This window comes from Mchenga conophoros, linkage group LG11, assembly GCF_057382185.1.
Source record: "Mchenga conophoros isolate Kocher_MC1m ecotype Shallow Benthic linkage group LG11, M_conophoros_male_GT1.1, whole genome shotgun sequence".
Taxonomy (NCBI): domain Eukaryota; kingdom Metazoa; phylum Chordata; class Actinopteri; order Cichliformes; family Cichlidae; genus Mchenga; species Mchenga conophoros.
In genome coordinates, this window is record NC_140536.1 from 26399064 (window position 1) to 26419733 (window position 20670).

At 39.4% G+C, this 20670-nt stretch overlaps 1 protein-coding gene across 3 annotated transcripts in view; it reads right to left on the bottom strand.

The window, feature by feature from the left end:
* Nucleotides 1-1493: 1493 nt before the first annotated feature.
* Nucleotides 1494-20670, bottom strand: part of celf3b (cugbp, Elav-like family member 3b) — a 33299-nt gene continuing 14122 nt past the window's right edge. For 2 of the 3 annotated variants that reach the window (XM_085291996.1, XM_085291997.1), the window contains 11 exons: nucleotides 10436-10484; nucleotides 9764-9892; nucleotides 9597-9676; nucleotides 9115-9270; nucleotides 8530-8674; nucleotides 7728-7874; nucleotides 7378-7443; nucleotides 6552-6656; nucleotides 6255-6398; nucleotides 5920-6083; nucleotides 1494-2535 (listed from right to left, as the gene is read on the bottom strand). In XM_085291996.1, coding sequence (XP_085148122.1) covers nucleotides 5956-6083; nucleotides 6255-6398; nucleotides 6552-6656; nucleotides 7378-7443; nucleotides 7728-7874; nucleotides 8530-8674; nucleotides 9115-9270; nucleotides 9597-9676; nucleotides 9764-9892; nucleotides 10436-10484 — 1149 coding nt within the window. In that variant the 3' untranslated portion in view covers nucleotides 1494-2535; nucleotides 5920-5955. Of the gene's footprint in view, nucleotides 2536-5066; nucleotides 5166-5919; nucleotides 6084-6254; nucleotides 6399-6551; nucleotides 6657-7377; nucleotides 7444-7727; nucleotides 7875-8529; nucleotides 8675-9114; nucleotides 9271-9596; nucleotides 9677-9763; nucleotides 9893-10435; nucleotides 10485-20670 lie in introns of all 3 variants that reach the window. The other variant, XR_014894416.1, reaches the window with a different exon arrangement.

Consider the following 20670-nt stretch of genomic DNA (forward strand, 5'->3'; position numbering starts at 1 on the left):
TCGTAACTTACAATACTTTTCTGATCGGCTGGAAGCTTTGCCGTGGCTGACCTTTAACCTCGTTATTTGCGGACGTAGCATCTGCTGTTGACTGAATGTTTACTATAATGTAGAAATCTTTTGGTGATGTCCCACTCACTCGTGACCTTTCTGTTACATTTTACTGGGCGTTTAATCAAATATTTTTTAAATAAATAAATAATAATAATAATAATAATAATAACAGGATCATTACAATAGGATATTTTATTTTGTATATTTTCTACAGACATAACTATTTTCCTAGTGACACGTGAACTATAAGAGAAGCAGCTGAGGGGTCAAAGGATCTTCATATCTGACTCACAGCCAGCCTGTCAAACAGTTTGTTCCAGGCAGCCAAAGTTCAGATCAGATCAATAAGGCTGTGCTTGAGTTTAATTATATTAAATACTATATTTGGCCCACAAAGTGAGGGCGGGGGGTGGGGGTATGTCTTGGTCCTAACTTAACTTTGAATCATACAAGTATTTGAATTGGTCACAAAGATAAGGTTAAATAACATGAGATGTATTGTATTTACCTATTTTTTGCAACAGCTAAAAGTTTAATCAAACACAATCTATGATAAAAGACCTTCAATAAATAGAATATTTTATACTTGAATAACATAAAATATTAAGAAAGCCCATGCGGTAATGAAAATATCACATCCTGGAATATTCCCAATTTGACATCTTATCTTTGAATGGGCTCGTGCACCATAAAAAATAAATGTAGTATAATAAAATTGATGAGGTCTTTTTTGGCTGCTAACCTCAATCAATATTGTAATAAATGTCAGAATGATCTCTTCCTATTAAATTATTTACTTGTTTTGGCCAGAGAAACACTTTTGTAGCTGTAGATCTCAGTGGGAAACATTAGCGAAGCATAGGGATTATGTAGACGGCTGTGTGTGTTGTGTGTGTATATCCCCTCATCTAAATCCAGATATGTCCACCATAGACTGAAGGATAGAAGGAGTTAAAATCCAAGCACAGGAAATTAAAAGTCTGATGCTCAAAATTTCCTCTACTTAATGTATCCTCTCAGTGGTCTAACAAATCCCACACCTGTGGACTCATATTTAGTCAGCTTAATAATTTTTTCTTAAAAATGTGCTCTGCACACATCACATTATTATTAAACAGTTTTCTCTATTGGTAAATTAATCATTAGAAATAATACTCTTGTATACTTATTCCTGAGAAAGACAAATGCATCTACTATTAGAAAAGTAGCCTGCTCCCATAAAGAATGAAATGAGATCACAAGCTGTGCAGCTTAATTGGTATTTCAATTCTCTCCTTCTTCTCTGATTACTGTAGCGATGCCCCCTCCTGGTGAAAAGTTGGATGTGCGCTCTCTTCCTTGCTGAACCTTCCAAATGCAGATTTTCATTGGACCAGTCCTGCTCCCTTTCTTCCCCTCCCACATGCATGCAAACACTCACATGGATTACACATCAGACATTTTAGTATGATACTTTTTATTTAAACTTAAAAAGAGAGTGGATCAAAAACAGGATTCAATAAATTAGAAATAAATATAATTGCTGTAATAATTAATACATACATTATAATTACTCGATTGCAAGAAGTGAGAGAGACAGACCCTCAAAAGTTGTTTTTTTTTCCTCTAGAAAATCCTAAATCAAAATATTGCAACCCACTCAAACCCCCTTTTCTCCCAATAAACAAAATAATTGATAAATTAGTAAATAAATAAAAAATAGCTCAAATATTAAAACCTCCCGAATAAAAGTGCAATCCCTCCCTCCCCCGTGTTTCACCTAAAGTCTAAGTAGAAATTTAAAATAGGTTAGTGATTTCCCATTTTACAATTTGGAATGTATTTTCCTTTCATGAAGATGATGATGTTACTAGTGGTAATAATAATAATAATGATAATAATAATAATAATAATAATGTTGCTGTGTCCTGCTCAGTGTTTATCTAAAGTAGTATTCTTTTTGCATTTTTCTTGTTTTTTAAATGCTGCTCTTTGTAAACTAAACTATTTACAGGTCATTAGGATCTTCTCCAAAGTCTCTCTAACCTACTCATTTAGTCGTCTTTTTTTGTATTTTCTTGGGTTTTTATTATGAAACATCGGTCCCTCTATATTTGTCATGTATTAGACATGGTATAGACAAGTTAAAGTCTATTGGAGTGATATATCAGCAGGTTGATTTCACCCTTCTCACTTGGTCTGAGTTGTCTTAGCTGTACTAAACACCCTGTTCCACACAGACTACGGTCAAACCAAGGTCTCGGCCGTATGGGTGAGATTACTGACTCGCGTGTGTATTTGTGTAAGTGTCAGCAAGTGTGTGTGTGTGTTTTTGTGCATTTTATGTACATATCAGCCACGAACCCTATGAGGTTCGGTGTTGATGTATGTTTGTGTGTTTGCGTGAGTGTGGCTGCAGTCCGCGTACGCTCACAGGCAGCAGACAGTCTGAAAGCACAATGAACCCTGGGATTCCTCCTCGGCTGGACTCTGAAAGGTCACCTGTGAAGGCAGGAGAGTTGGAGGGTAGAGGGAGCGATAAAAGGAGAGAGGGACAGAGAAGGAGGGAGGATCTGTTAGAGTTATAAATACTCTGAGGCTCTGCGTTTCTCTCTGATCTTCACAGCTTGTCAAACAAGACTCCTGTGTAGGCCTGACTGCCACACTTCCTGCAGAAAACTGCACCTCAGGATGCTGCTAGCTTCGCTTAGCTTCAGTCTCAGGTGAGTGCGTCAAACAAGAAAGCATCATTCTGTCTTTCAGCAGCGGTAACTCATGGTGCTTTAAACACATACACACACAGTGCCTGGATCATGCAACTCAATACAGTGAAAATCACTCAAATGTGTTACTGTGGGACTGTAGGTGTGTGTTTGGATGTAAATGTGTGTGTGTGTGTTAGTAAGTCTACAGAATCTAGAAGTATGCACTTATGTCTCTGTGTCCTTATGAACATGTGCCTCGATTCATAGCAAGCAAACACTACTACCAACATGCATCACTCTCTGGCATTTGCAGTATAGAAATTCTGGGTGATCATTTTAATCAGGATAAAGAAGTGGCCACAACTTTTTGTATTATACCGAGGTATTACATGGCCTTCTTATTACCCACAAGGATTTGTTATGTAAAAGCTTGTCTAGAAATAGAAGCTGAATCCTTTATTTATAATGTGTGCTGCCATTTGAAAGTGCCTCCAAACACCGACCTGACAGCAGCTACACATTTTCTGCTCTCTGGTAAAGGTTACGGGTTTGTGGAGGATTACATTTACGTCACAATCTCTCTTGTTATTTTTCTCCCAGAATTCCTATAGTTGAAGGCTGTTCTCCAATAAGCAAGAGGCACTTTTTTTCACAGTTTTTTTTTTTTTATATACCACCATGGTAACCACATACCCTTTACCTCAAAACACGAGCTAGAGGGATAGAAAGAAGAGACTGGAGGGGAGAGAAGCAGAAAGAAAAAAACCTGACAGAGAGAGGAGGGAAAAGAAGAAGAGGAGCAAGGAGGTGGTGAGGGGAAGAGGGAGAAAAGAGCACAAAAGAAGTGATAGGGATATATATATAAAAAGCTGTTTTCACACATGCACCGCAGCGCTGAACTTTTCTAGAAATGACGCGGAATAGGTGCAATGTGAAAAATTGAAACAGTGTTTAAATTGCCTGCTCTCCGGTACAAAGTCCATGTCAATCAAACGTGACGTAAGCGGATTTAGTGTGTTGCAGGTCGCTGCTTTTGTAATTGTGTTAATGCTCTTTGTGTCTGTATGAGAGTTTTTATAAGTGTTTAATATGTTGTCTTTCTTTGTTTATGTCTTTGTTTTATCGTTCATATGATTATGACTCTTACCTGTGCTTAGGTGCCCTTGGATCTTTGCTTTTTTTTCCTGCCTATGAATGCCCTCAAACTGCCAGGGACTCCAGATGAAAGTTAGCCTGTATCGCAAAATCTGGAAGACTTACATAATGCACCTAAGTGCTCATCTTAATTATATAAAATAAACATATCCTGTAGGTATAACTATAGAATGTAATTGGCCAGTGAATTCACCATCACTACTACTAGTTCCAGCGAGTCCTAAGTGGCCTATGTAATGAAGGGCATGTTCGGAAATGTGGTGACCTGTTTCTCCCGACTCTGTCTGGAGTTCATGTGTGAAAATGGCTCAGGAGAGAAAAACGAAGGAGCAAAAAACTAAAGTGGCACATCAAACACTGTAATAAATCACAATCCAGGATTAAAAACTCAGCCTATCAGAGCACAGCTCAACAAAATGCATGCTCGCTCCAAAGTACAGTGTGCCTTTGTCAGTAAAATGAAAGTAACCTTGTCTGTCTCTCTTCTGGCCTGTGTAGCCCATACTTTGGACCAGTCTGTGGCCATATTTAGAGCTCTGTTCAACCACATCATGGCCTCTGTTCCAACATGTACGGCCACTGTATGTTGCATAATATAATAAAACAAGTAAATGTAATTTGCAGTAAACTGTATTTCTGCTCTAGCTTTCTCCAGCAGTCCACCGTGGAAGCCTCTGCACACCTTTCTGTACAGACACCAATACAACGAGGATTACGCTCTCCTGTATTACACGCTAACAGTGTAACACAGACACATACGTACACACAGATGCCCACGCTCACTACTTTACCCAAACCATTTGTTCAAATAATAAACACACCAAACAGAACACTACAGAAACTGATCAAAAACGAGGCTGAAAAGAGTAACGAGCGTTGCTACAGAATTGATCAAATTACTATAAAATGATTCAAAGTATCAAGTATCCAATCGAATCAGTTGATTCTGAGTACAGTCCGGGCTATTGATAGTTATTGATCAGTATGTGCACAGGTCAATACAAAATAAAGTCACAATGCACCAAACACAGTCTGTGGTCACTACAGCAACAGGACATGCAGGTCAACGCATGGCTGGTTGCTCGAGGTGACAGAACAAAAATTGCCAAGGGCAACCAACACAGGCAATCAATCGCCACAGCAACCCAAACACAGGCCAACCAATCAACTTACAACAATGTGAGAGGAAGGGGGGGTCGGGGCTTTATCGGTCACTAGGCAACCATTGCCATAGCGATGGGGTCCTCGTGAATTATGATTGGACGGAAGGTTCTTGGGTGTTTCAGGAAAAGATCAAAACAGCAGGAAAGAAAATAAATAAGATTGTCAAAGAAAATAAAAAAGGGAAACAATATTTTAGTATAATTACTCTTCTTGAGTTGATTAAGCTGTTTTTCTGTAAGTTACCCAAAGCATATTTCACTGAAATGTCAGGTTAAAGCTTTCCCCGTCAGTTAGCTGTGCACTGTCAAGTCTAAGTTACCTTGTACACTTTTTTTCCCTCACTAACCCAAATTTATCCGCTTGCTCCCCAACACAGAGACAGAGCGCAATGCGTCTTACTCTGAAAACCACGCCCACTGGACTCGTCATATTTATTATAGTTTTTTATTTTTTTTAATATTATCCTTGGTTTTAAATATTAAATATGTCTTTTAATTTTAATTTTCTTTTTAATTTAGTTTAATAAAGCTGTCAAACTGGGTTTATTTTTTTCAGTTAAAAATACACTTTAAAAAAGTTATTTCAGTATTAATTTTAGTTTTTTAAACATTATATTGTGTAAAAGTAATTGTATATACAAATGCAGCATTTTCTGAATATGATTCACAGTCCTGTAAACATCTGAGGAGCATCCAATAAAACTGACACTGGATATCAGTAACAATATGCCTGCACCACACTAACGAGTTTCACTGTTTTAGCCTTAGTTTGCTTTGGGCGGGACTTGATTGCACTCTGTCTCTATACTAAGGCTCACTTGTCTCATATTGTGCCACTCTTCACCTGCTCTCCACCTCCTCACCTCTCTTCACTTGTTCTTCATCCTCTCAGTAGTCACTTAGTATGGGCGGTTGGCATCTTTCGGCCTTTTGAGCTGCACTTTCAGTCTCTTCATGCCAATCTGGAAGCCATTCATGGCCTGGATGGCGGCCTGAGCGCTGGCTGGGTTGTCAAAACTCACAAATCCTGAAAGACAGGCAAAATGCTAACTTTAGTCATTTTGTCAGGCGGGTTTACACGCATTAATTAACACAGTATTTCATCAGCCAATGACTTTTTCCACTTGTCCTTTCTTCGCTCTGATAAACCGGTCCTCCCCCATTCCCTCCCCCTTTCTCCCCCGTCTGCATTTCTCACCGAAGCATTTGCTCTGGTTGGTGGCACGGTCCACAAACACCTTGGCTGAGATGACATTGCCAAAAGGCAGGAACATCTGCAGCATCTCAGAGTCACTGAACTCCTGAGGCAGGTGGTAGATGAAGATGTTACACCCCTCTGGACCTAACACACACCCACACACACACGCACGCATCCACACAGTAGACAGAGTTTGATAAATGATCTCAGGCTGTAAAAACTTTGCAATAAAAAAAACTTTAAATAAGATCACTGGAGAGAGGGGCGTGGTCCCGGCCAGAAAGGAAACCACATCACCTTCTCTCTGCTGCTGTTGCTGGGGCTGCTGGTGTTGCTGGGCAACAAGTGTTGGCTGCTGGGGGAACGGCTGCCCGACCAATCCGTACGCAGCAGGGTACGCCGCTATTGGGAGAGACAGGGAGCAACAAAATATGATTGGACCACAACAACGAGTGGCAACATAGGAGCGTCCAATAGAGTCACTCTGTTCGAGCTGAAACGTCTTCTGCTGAAGGTGAAAACTATTAACTGTAACATACGAGTGGAATAAGTTCACCAGACAATGACACTGTTGATCTGAGCCTGTACACGCATTACATCTCCCCTTGATATTGAATCATGTACACATGATATGTCCTGTGTTACATTATCGCCAGCCTTTTGTGTCTTAATTAAATTGGATAAATCAAAACAAAATGAATTCAGTCAATCAAACTGTCCTTTTATCCTTGACAGTCTGAGAGCAGACACATTCATAACAAAGTCACAAGTCTGCTCATCTTGATTTAACCTCCTCCCTGAGACGTCGGCTGGGAAACACACATATGCATTAATAATAATACGGCTGAATATGGATTAGATATGTGTATGACTTCACTGAAGCTAACGTGATTTTTAGAGCCACGTGTAATTGATCCATATGTGCAACTTTGATTTACAAGGACATGCATATGGTGAACATCTGTCACATCATCTTCAGTGGCTTTTGAGCAGATGTATTTACTACTGATTTTGTTTGCATGCCTTGTCTATCTTAATGTAAGCAAAGCACACAGAAATTAATATCTATGAAGAATTCAGATGATTATAAGTGATCAGTTCTGTGATCTGCGCATACACCAACCTGTGTAGTGCTGCATGCCTGCGTAGGCCTGCTGTAGTGGGTCCAAGGCTGCTGCTGGACTCTGAGCTGGGGATATGAAATTTTAAAAAAAGGAGAATTTAAAAAAAGGCAATATATTAATAAATTCTTGTGATTTATTTTTATTTCTATATCTGTAATGGACCTGGAGTTTATGTAGTGTTTATTGAGTTCTTGGTTTCTGTTTGTATTTTTTTTTTCTATGTCTCTGTTATTGTGTTTAGTCTTATTCACTTTGTCTGCTTTGCGTCCTGCAATTTGGGTCCGGTCCTCATCACAACATCACAGTAGTAAACATATCTCTACACTCCATAATGATTTGATCAAAATACCTTGATATGGGTGAACGCCATTGGTGTATAGTGTTTCTGTTTGTTGCCCATTGGAGGGAGCTGGCACGCTGCTGTAACCATTCACTCCTATTGGTGGAGGAAGCGCTGGCACAGGTGTTGCTGCAATAGTTGGGGGGGTGTTTGTACCTACAGACAGATATCACAGCAAAACAGAGTCTCTGTCATTGCAAATATTTCACTATACCAGAGAGATGAGAGACACAGCTCTTAAAGAATAAAACGTTTAGATTTATGGGAGAAATCTGGTGGTAGAAAGATGGTAGTAGAAGTACAACTTTCAGGATTTTAAAACCCCATTTGGGGGCAAAGTCAGGGAACTAGAATAAGTCTTTGTTCTTTAAAAAAGATAAAACTTCCCTGGCAACACTATGCATGCAGTTTTTATGTCTCAGTGACCAGCGAAATTAAAATGAATTAAAAATAATACTTCAAAAGAAGTGCCTTGAGGCTTTTTAAGATAGCTACCAAGAGGCCTATCTTGCATCTCGAAGGACATTAACTATATTTCCTATGTGAGTACAACTGCTTCAATAACCAAACCTTCATTCAAAGATTCATCTTGCTAGACTTACACTGTAAAAATATAAACTGAATGCTTTAAACTCCTAGAAGCAGCAATCTAGACTTTTCTTTCGATAACATGAAACATTAAAAGGAAAAAGGGTTGTGACTATTTTTCTAATGCATCATGTTTGATGTTATAACAAACTGACAAGTACAGCTAGAAGATACATCCAATAATCCAAGAATATATTTAAGTACGCATGGCATGTAAGCCTACCCGAGGATGGTGTGATGGGTGTAATGGGTGTGGCAATGATTCCATTGGCATTGAGTGCTGCCATCTGCTGCATCTGTACGGCGGCAACTGTTGCCACAGGAGACAAGTACGCTGACTGGGCAACCAGGGCCTGCTGTTGGACAAGCTGTGGACAAGGAAGGAAGCAGAGACAGGAAGGAGATGGAGAGGTAGAAGAGAGGAGGGAGAAAGAGGGGAGAAAAAGTGAGGGTGAGAGAAAACAAAGACACAGTTAAATGGGTATGGGAAAAAGAGAGAGAGTGGGAGAAAAAGGGGAAAGAAAAATGAGAGGAAGGGGCAGGGAGAGGGAGTGATGGAGGAACAGATGAATAGAGATCTAATTACAAGGCCATTATGTCCCGAGTCAGTGGGTTAATGGTTGTGTGTTGCGGGAAAGCTAATGCCAGATGACGTATGTTCTGTTGTGTGGGTAATAACATTAGCCTGAATTAGACCACTGATAGCCTCTTCAAACTTATTACATCCTTTCATAAGCACAGCACTCCCCTTACAAACTTGGTGCATGCATGTGCAGCACAGCGAATGTTTATGTGTGTTTGTGCTTGCCTGTGCGTTGACCGCCTGCGTGTAGGCATTGTAGGCGGGGAAATTGAGGGTCATGGGGCTGAAGATGCCGAGTTGGGAGGCCACCTGCTGCATCCTCCTCAACCCCCGCTCCTTCTCTGTGTCTGCAAACTTCACCACCAGACTGGACGACGCCCCCTGCGAGGACAGAGGTGAAGACAGAATTAAGTTTCAATTGCAAGTAATTTTCGGTGTTAATGGGCCCAGGCTTCGTGTTGATTCATTCATTTCCTCTATCCAGTTAATCCTTTATGAGTCTCGTGGGACTCACGCTTATCCCGGCACAATGAGCAGTGCAGGGCCAAAGCAAATACATTTACATTACATTATTACCTACAAAAAATGCAAACTCTCCCCTGCGGTTCACTGTATAAGCCTTTAGAAGTACATACACATATTTGGTTGTGTCTGTTTGTTTTATGCGTATGGATTTTATCCTTTGCGATCATGTGCATGCTGCTTACAGGCATTGTGCGGCTCCCGTGCAAGCTGTTGATGGCAGCTTGGGCTTCGGCATGTCCTTGGAATTTCACAAACGCGCACCCTGTAACAAACAGTCATTGAATTAAAAATAAAAATGGCACTGCATGAAATGAAGCACTTTGTGGTATTATATTTGAGTGCATTTTACCTTTGCTGGTGCCATCAGGCCCTCTCAAGACAGTACACTCATCTATGCTGCCAAAGGGCTCAAACAGCCTTCTGACGTCCTCATCGCTTTGCTGCTTTCCCAGCATGCCCACAAATAACTTCCTGTCCTCTGAGAGGCCAAGGATGTGTGGAGGAAAGGGAAGAAAATGTTATGAATTCAATGTTATATTCCCAATGCTGGCGACATGGCTGGTATAGAGTAAAGGCTGTCTTCAGTAAAAGAAAAAAAACAATCTTTTTATGGCAGATTCAATTTATGTCCACCAGGTTGCAGTATTGACCACAGAGACCATAAACCAGGAAAGTGGCATGAAAAGAGTGTGATCTGAATGTGTATGTATGTGTGCGTATTTATAGAAAGCAACTTGCCAGGCACCCCGCTGACTACTTTCCATCTCTATCTGATCCAACTTGACACCTACCCTTCTATCTGGCAAACAAGGACATCTGTACACTGTGAGGACCTTTTGGCCAGTCTTCACAACGTCAAAGGTTTATTACAGGCTTGATTTTACAGTTCTGGTTAGAGTGATTTAGATTTGGATTGGATGGTTACGTTTACAGTAAGGGGAATGCATTATGTCATTATGTCACATAGACAGAAAGACATAATGCAGGAGTACGTGTTTGGATGTTTAAGCGTGTTTCTCACCGCCTCTGCCCTCGCTGTCAGCTGGTTTCACCTGGATTGGCCGATTCATCTGAGGGACAAGCAAGCAGGAATACGGATGGTCAACATAAACAAGCCTCTCCTGGACATATTTGTTTTCTAAGACTGACTTCACTTTCATTACATTTTAGGTAACATATTTTACTCAAACATTAATTGGTATTTTGTAAATCAGCAGGTATCCATCAAAGAAATTTTGACTTTCCACCAGAGTAAAATCAATATTTTGAACCTTTTTTTTTTTTTTTAAAGGCGGGTTTAATTTACTTTAGCAAAAAAAATCATTTTTGTTCACCAACTGGGCAGCAATACCAGGAAAATGCACAAAAATCTCTTAAACAACATAACCCAGACTCATTACTGTAACTATATGCTGAATATTCACACCTGTGTACATAACCAAGGTCTGATATTGAGTCAGGGAAAACATCGGTTTTTGTGGCATGTTTTGAAATCCAGACAAGCATCAAGTGTAATGACAAATCAGACACAAATACTAATATTGTTGTAAAAGTAAAGATGAATAGACTGTAGCTGATATTTTTATGTGGCTCCTGTGTGTATCCAAGTGGGATTTATTTTTAGCAGCAGATAAATGAATGTTAGCAGGTAACAGGTGTGTCTGAACTCTGTCCGAGGCTGATTGATCCCTGCCAAACGCACACAGTCTTACTACCTATGATTTCTCACTCTCTCTCTCTCTTTCAGCCTCTCTGTCTCACACACGCATGCAGGAGTACAGAGGAGGATTGAGAAGTGACGAGATTAAGAATGCAGGCCAGCTGATCAGGATTACTGAAGAACTACGGATTAGATGAGGGACAAGAGGAGGTTGAGATACGGCGACGAGGCGGGGGAGGCAAGGGAGAGAGAGAGATTTTGTAGTGGGGTGAAATGACAAGTGTGTAACAGGACCAGGCGCGGTCAGCTAAAAATAAAAGGATGTTGAACGAGAGACAGAAAGAGAGAGACCTGGGGGACCCTGCCTAACTTCGACCGACTGAAAGGGCAGGTGGAAGGCCAAGAGGAACCTGGGGAATGAATGGAAAGGCTGGAAAAAGAAGTAGTACATGAAGAGCGAGAAAGAGAGACCGAGTGTGGGAGGATGAAAGCAGAGCTGCCCCTGAGAGGATGATTCAAAAAGAATAGAAAGAGAAATAGGGGATGGAGGGAGGGCGGGAGGGAGGAGCTGGGCGTGATTCAGTCGTGACTTGCTCTATCTTTAAAAAATGTCACGACTACACCCATCCACTGCCATGAATGCTAATGCACGCGTGCAAACACACGTTCTCCATGTCTCCCCCTATTCGTTCGCTATTTAGAGAAAGAAACACAGGTCTGACGCACACACACACACGTAGAAGCACACATAGGCACAAAAACATACTAAACACACACAGTGCTTAGTCATAGCACTGAGGCAATGAGGCACAGTGTTAATGCCAGGGGAATGGGCTGGGGGAGGAGGAAGAGGAGGAGAGCTGCAGAATGATGGCGGTGAAAAGAGGAAAGCAAGAAGAGAAGCAGGGGGGTGGAAGGAAGGGAGGAGGGCAAAGCCGCAAAGACATAGAAGACAATTCTAGTTTCAAAATAACTTCTAAAAGTTTGAAATAAATAATGTTAAAGAAATCATGTACTTATGTCTCACTGCCAGTCAATATGTGATATTTCCTTTAAAATAGGTACTTTATGTCTATGAGGAGTTACTGAAAGATGGGAATAAAAACACAGGAAGAGAAAAGGAGGGCAGAGAGAAGGAGGATCAGAGCTGCAGAATGAAGGTGATGAAAAGAAGGAAACAAGAAGAGAAAAAAGAAGGCTGGATCAAAAGGAGGGATGGAGGTAGGAGACGAGGCTAAAGGAGATATGAGCCAGTGAAGTGACATCTAAATATACAGCAAGAAAACACGCTCATCAAGTACAGTTTCACATTTTGCAAAATAAATTCACAATGAGTTCTAAAACTATTTATTATTAATTATATACTTTTTTGATTGTAAGCAAAAGATTAATCAAAATAGAACAAATAAAGAACATAGAGCAAAAAACAAAAGGTATTGAATAAAAAGGAACGGAATGGATCTCACCAAAAAGCTCTTATCTGTGGGTACATTACTCTAAAAAGTGGAGGAATATAATCTTCATTCATATGCAGAGATTTGCTGTTTGTTCTTTAACACATTAATAATAATAATAGTAATGAGGAAATTATAATAATAGTATTATATTATTATATATAGGTCTCAGAAAGGATCCATGTATATATTAATACCTCCCTGCCAATCAAAATAGGATTTTAAGCTCAATAATATGTAGTTTACAGCTATAGTTATTGAAAGACGGTGATAAAAACAGAGGAAGAAAAAAAGATGGGAAGAGACAGAGAGGAGGAAGACAGAAGTACGGTGGAAGAAAGCGAGGAAGGGGAGAGAAAGAATGGAGAGAGGTCCCAGTGGGGTGTTAAGGCAATGTAATGAAGCTGGTAATTGAAGAGAGGGAAGAGCAGCGAGAGACTGATCCATACATTTGATTAATCAGCTCTTAGCTGTCACCACAAAGCTATTGATCTAAGACAAGGCCATCACACACACACACACACACACACACACACACACACACACACACACACACACACACACACACACACACACACACACACACACAAACATGGGCACACAAGGGGTGTGCAAAGGAAGGAATGATATGTACTTTTAACCCCACACTTTTATCGACTCAAGCTGTCAGCATCATCATAACCTTATGGAAAATACACATAAACTTCCCCCTAAACTAAGCTGTAGTGCCTCTTCACCTCACTGTGCAATACCTTTTGTGCAATACTTTTGTAAATAGTCAACAGTGCAATAGACCTCAATACTTGAAATGTGCAATTCACTTGTATTTTTATTTTTTATTCCTATTTATCCCCTTCGTATATTTTATTTATATTGTCTCTGTATTATATATATGTGTGTGTGTGTGTGTGTGTATATATATATATAATATTCTGTAACTCTGTAACTTCTGTCGGTGCTGTGCTTTTTTGGAAATCGAATTTCCCAGAGGAACCCACCCGAGGGATTAATAAAGTTCTATCTTATCTATCTTATCTTATCTTATCTTATCTGACCGTCTTCCATAACCTTGAATCCATCCATCCATCCATCCATCCATCCATCCATAACCTTGCATCCATCCATCCATCCATCCATCCATCCATCCATCATAATCCTAGCCCTGCTCAGGGTGCTTTTGCTGTCCATCTAAGTTGCCATCCATCTTGTGATACAAACTCATTGATCAGCTCCGTCTTGTCCATTGATTTCGGATTGTGTTGTAGAGCAGGCTGATTGTAGCAGGATCTACATCCACTGACCCTTTCCCTATCCCTCTAGCCATCCATCACTTCTTCCATTTGTTCATTCATTAGGCCTATTCAAGCTCATCCTTGAAACAGACTGAACAGAAACACCTCCTGATTTCAAACTAAGGCCTTTGAATCAAAGCTTATCAAAGCATCTGTGCGAGTGTGCGTGCGTGTGTGTGTGTGTGAACTTTAATAGAACCATATAATATGAATCCCACATGATGTACTGCAAAGGATGAGAGGAAGAATCAGAAGAGATGAGGAAAAGCAGCAGGTGAAAGGTGCAGTCGGCCGGCATAAAGACACAATAGCACTGGAAAATTGGCATAGCAACGAGATCGTTGTCATGGCAATCATATGACGGCACACTGGGTAGGTAAACAAGAACGCTGGTTGCCAAGGGCGACTCCTGTGCTCTTTGAGTAAACAAAGAATTTGTGCTGGAGGAGCGTTTGCTGGCTTTAACATCACACATTTTTCCTGCCTTGTAAAATAATAAGAGAAAGATGAGCATTTATCATAAGGACATAACACACAGAATATCATGAAACCCTCAGAATCGGCTGATTTGTAAAATAACTTCAGTATATTTAATGAAGCCCTACATGAAAACGCTTCAAAATTTTCATGTAGATGTACAAAGGGGTGGGTCAAAATTTGGTGCTTTTTTTAAGTCACCTTATTTTTACCAGCATTTTTTAAAGCAGGATAAGTAAAAAAGGAGGTAGCCACATGAACTTTTCAGGGCTGAAATTCACATTTAAGCTCATTCAAAGACAGCAAGAAAATCAATTTTACACCCACTCAAAGTGTCTCAATCTAAAACAATCTAGACTAAATTCTTCCCACCTTTGCGCCATTGGTATAGGATATATAACAAAAGCAAAAGTGCACTTTAATGTCGCTGACAGTGAGTAGCAAAAAAACCCCAAAAAACGGTACCCTGGATGCTTAATCTGTTTTCACAGAAAATCACATCTGTGAGCCACATCTCCACGTGCGATAGGTGGCTTGTCAAAAAAATACCATCTAAAAGGTTTCCTGTTTACCTACATTTAAATATGAGGCTCATTTACTAACTGTGATTTCTTCTGACACAGGAGAATCATGGCTATCATATGCTCCAAACCGCTTTGATGGTTAAGCCTTAAAATAAAAATACCACTAAAATTAGATTTTGGCGTTTGTATGCAAAGTTATCACATGTAAAAGGTCTGCCTTTTACCTACATTTTCATACCAGACATTTTTTAAAATGTAAATTCTTCTTTCCCCTGTTCAGCGTCCCTCTAACACATCCTCTTATCGTAGCATCATAGAGAGAAAAATGAGCCCTGAGTAAATGTAAATATATATGAGCAATAAGATGAGAATAATGGAGAGATAAAGGCAGTCTTAATAAGTAAGGGTGAGGGATTGAATCTACATTGTAGTAATTAAAATTCCCTTGAGCCCCAGTGAAAAATTCAAACATAGTATAGCCCCCGCTAGTCATTCACACTGTATTTCTGTCTCCTTTACTCCAGCACTCATGAACAGCCACATGCTCCTTTCGAGTCGAATTATCCTCTAATTACTCACGTTCCAATTAGGGCTTAATTAACAGTAACCATCTGCAAACACGTACAAGGAGCTGGCTTCATACTGGAGCGTGGTTTGATCCGTCCTGCTGCATACTAAGAAGCCCTCCCTGAGAGGCAGAGTTTCTATATCTCAGAGGAAAGTGAATTCATATGTGAGGCCACGCATGAGGGTGAGATATGTGATATACGATGGTGTGCGTGTGAGGCACATCCACACACACAAACGCACACATGCACGATCATGTACGGCATGCAAACACAGCCCATTTGCATGCTGAGGTGACAACACACGCACACACATACACTGACACACAGTATCCACTACAGTTTTCCCCCTTCTCAGAGCATCCGCCCTTTGGCACACACCGAAGCAAACACATACTACACACATACTGTTAATCTTACTCCCTGCAGTAATGCAGAGAGGATTGTGCCAGGATTAGGGGATATTAAATCCTTGGATTATCCAATCAAATCGTATTCTCCCCCCCTCCCCCACCTACACAAAATCAGTGGAATAAACCATTGCACAGTGTTATGAGGGAAGGGGATAGTGTGTGCATGTAAATGTGAGCGCACAAACACTATTCGGGACATGGATTAAACGACGGCGCTGAATCAATGTTATCATTTTGTTCTTTTGACCCTTTTTTGTCATTAAATCGCAAGAAGAAACAAATGTTATCACAAACAGTAATATAAAACTGATTACAGAGCACAGAATCACAACATTCAATCGTGAGCGTGCGCGTGTGTGTGCATGTGTGTTTGTCCACCCTTCCCCCCTTTCAATCTCTCTCTGGAGCACTCCATCCACACAATTTCAGATGTCTATTTTCCAGAGTGCACAAGAAAGGAAAACTATTTTTACCCCTTCTCCACGATCTAGCATTATTTCTCTCCCTCTTCCTCTCGCCTATCCTCAATTCCCCCTGACTCTCAGCTCCATAATCCCTTCATACCCCATGACGTAGCCATCACGGCGTTTTTTTTTTTTATCTTTCTTTTTCTTCTTTCTTACCATTACGTCTTACTTTCTTACTCTCTCCATGAATTTTAGTAAACCCATCCTCATCATCAGCATGCAAAAAACTAAGCTAGGCACAACTGTTTCTAACTGTGAATATTGAAAAAAATATTTTAGACTAATCCACATGACTGATTTATACGACTCTACCTTTATTCTGGACTCAACAAAGTTGAGGGCACATTGTAAGTCTGATTAAACAAATTAATTGTAAAATTAAGGACAATTGATGGTGATCACGCAGGCATTTTAAGCTAGAATGCAAATTTTGAATTTTAAACATTTTTAAAGAGAGAAGCATCTATAATTCAGTGAGCGTAAATTATTTTGCAGTTATTTTGGCAAATGATTAACTACTTCATTTTTTTTTTTTTAAATCCATGGTTTCAACATCTAGTGGCCTAATGTTAAAGGCACCAAATAACTATATTTTGTATCTCTCCTGAATCTATTTATTAACAAAAAAATACAAAGAGGATGTGTAGTTATAGAAAAACATGCTGAAAATAATTAAATGATAACGGATAATTTGAGTAAAACAATTCCAATTGTCCAAGAACAAAAGCAATTGTTTTGTTCTTTTCTTATTTGCTGTTCTTTCATCTTTTGCTCACAGCGGTGCACATATTTCTCTAAAACACCAAACTTGCTCTCAGAAAAGACTGCGGCAGGTTTAGCTCAGCTAAAGTCAAGATGAAAGGAAGAGTGACTTTGATTACCAAGAGTAGTGAAACCAATTCAGCTGTTTGGAAACCCTTTGGTTTCGAGGAGTCTGAACTAGAAAATGCAATTTTCGTTATGTTTCAAAAGTGAAGTTAACTTATTAAGCCATGGTGATCTAAATAGTGACCAACAAATCTTGGAGATAATTGATCTGAAATTCAGGAGCGGAACGACACCCGTTAGAGTTCCCTTGCTGTCATAAATCTATAAATGCCACGTCCCCCCCCCCCCCACCCCCCCTCTTTTCACAGATATCAGAGGGCTTAGCCGGGCCCACACGCTGCTCCGGACCCTCACTGAGGCCTTGTAATTCATCTATCATCTTTGCTATTCTTTTTCTTCTTCATAACCTGCTTCCATCGAGGTCTGGACTGATCAAGTGTGGAATTATGGTGATCTGCATATTTGATTTTTGCAAAGATTTGATGCCCTTTGCCCTTCCTGACACATCCCTCCTCATTTTTCCAGACTTGGGACCAACACAAAGCATAGATTGACTTGTGGGCCCCCTTTTTACATTTACCTTCAGTTTTGCGGTCCTTGCTAATGAATTGTGATTCTAATTTTTGTCATAATCAAGCCCTAATTTTAAGTGATATTAAAATACTCCATGCTAACCAAGTTTTCACTTTTCCGACAAAGGAAAATCATCAGGACTGTGACAAAAATTCTACTCGCTGTAATAGTCTTAAAATATTTTACTGTTACTCAACAGTGAAAGATGGTCCAAAATGTAAGGAAATCGCATAGACATCAGCTTCGCTTTCACTACATGTGGCCGGTTATGGTTCCATGCATAGCCACCCCGGGGTGTCACATGTAGGATATGGTAAATGTGACACCCTGGCTCACACCTCTCATTCACAGCTGGATGAAGACACTGAAACGCGAGAAACAGATACAGTGAGCGCTGAGGTGGAGCAGCTCGGCAGCACAGCTCCACCCCACCTCGTCTCTCTATCACACCACGTTAGGCTTTGCATCCCTCAGGTTACCTAGCAACCTGGCATCTCAGCTCAGCTCCGTTGCCTGGTAACGGGGGCCTGCAACCACAATACAAGCTCCTGAGCGGCCCATCCCCCTGCTCTCATCCCTCCTCCCTCTGTCTCTCCCTCATTCTCTTCTTCACACCTGAGAAGTCCGCCCTCCTTCTTCTCCACTCAATACTCTGTGTGGCAGTTAACCCTTCACCAGCCTCTCGGATTAGCAACATATTCTCTTTTCTTTCTCGTTCTCTTTTTCTCTTTATCAGGCTCCATAGTAATGACACCAAACCATCCATAAAGCAGAACTAACTACCCTGTTGATCCCTATAATATTATATGCTGTTTTTGTCAAACCCCAATGAGAACATTCTGCATGCAGCAGTGGAGCACTCACTGAAATTTGATCCTCTGGATTTAGTCCAACATAATCCAACAGCACTATAGCGGATAACTGCTAGACCTATGCACTTGGACCTTCTTTCTATTTTAGGGAGTGTAAGTCTTTTGAGAAACGAACGGCTGAATTAAAAAGGCTGCTCAGAGCCATAGAAATTCATGATTGCAAAAATCTCATATTCACTGAGATTACATTCAACACGGAGCCAGCGACACGTTCTTGAATGCTCAGATAGTTACAGCATGAGGCAGGATCCCAGAAAATTAAAGCAAGAAAAACATGTAAATGACTTGTGTGTTCACATAACAGCCTAACAGAACTAAAAACACCACACTGACTGGTGATGATTTAGCTTTTTTGCATGTCACAGGAATAAAATAGATGTATGAAATTGTTTTTTTTAAACTTCTCTTTCTTGGAAAACAATTCATAGTTTACACTTTAAATTTTAAAAGGTATACCGCTTTAGCCTTTTTTCACTTTATCGCTTGTATAACAAATCTCTTTAATTCATATTCTTCTTTTACAACGTTTCAAACTTTTTATATGAAAAATAAAGTTGTGTGGGGCCATTAATAATCCCATAATAGTTTTTCATTTATTTCATTATTTTAAGTGTTTCTCCACAAAATATTTTAAATAGTCTTTTTGAAAGATGTAATAGAAACATGTAACAAAGTAGTAATAAAGGGAAACCATCCAATCCTGACCCAAAAACTTGAAACAAAACTAAAATTTGCTGTTGCTCACACTATTACTATTAATATTTTGTGTTAAAGTGATACTAGCATAGTGTAATGCACATTTTATTCAAATATACTTTTTTTCTCAGTTAACTAACTGTAACTGACTAAATAAATATCATTTTATTGGTACAGGAAACTTGAGTGAAATTACAAAAACAAATTTAAAATGTATTCCTCCATAAAATATAATTATATAATAAATAATTCCACTGAGTCATAGTCGTTGCTAAAATAGTTCGGTTGCTTCGGGGTAAATAGAGAAAGGATTTTACTCATTTTGATTAAATAATGTTGATAGAATTTAATATAAGCAGTGTATAACCCTGAAGGTTACATTTCAAGCTAATCCAAACCTATATTTTTCTAAATGTAAAATGTTCTAAATTCCCTCTATATTCTTCATTCTTCAGTGAATTTTTTTTTACATGCTGAAGAGTCTGTGGAACGACCCTCAACGGGATCACTTTTCATTAAAGCCATAAAAAAGCTTGATAAAAGGTCATTTTAAATTTACTTTCTGGGACATTTTTGAAAGAACAAAAGGTTTCCAGCTTTGAGAAATAAAAAAAACAGAGCCTTTTTTATATATAAGAATTTAAATGCCCTCCCCACCTTGTATAAATGAATTTATTATACAAAGAACTCACTGCGAGGTGCCTCTAGGCAAAACCACGTTTGGACAAACTGTGCTATCAGTGAACAGAAGTAAATATTGGAATAGCTTACCAGTTATAACAAAGGAACATTCTACATGTTCCACAAAGGCTTATAGCAAACCAGAACTGTGATCATATTTAATTTAGTATGATTGTATTTTATGTATTTGTCTTTTGTTTGTGTTCTTTGTTTTGTGTCTATATGGTATCTGAATAGTGTGCAGCTTCATATGATGTGGTCCAGGGACTGTATGTAAATGAGTAGTTTACTAAAATGTGGCTTGTTTATATTTATATGAAGGCACAGCTCTATCTCAGGCCTGGCTAAAGCAGGTGACTAAGAAATATCTTATAATCAACAAGTTACTACTGCAGTACTTTTAAAAGTCAGTCAACCAACTAGTATTTCATGGCTGTTGTTTTTTTTTTTTTTGCACATATACATTTTTGGATTCCCTAAAGAGATTTCAGCTAGAACCAAAGTGAAATCACCAGCATGGTAATAAAATAATTTTTGTTAACTACTTTTGTTAATTGGAATTTAATCTACTCAATCTACAAAGACATTTTTGTCTGACCTCAAATTGTCAGAAACAGCAGAAAAAAGCATAGATTTCTGTTAAATAAGGCACAACAGCCTCATTTTCACACCACATTTACTAACAGCGCGTATCCAAAAATCTGTGTGTAAATCATGTGTATGAACATATCACACACAAATCAGTGTTTTATC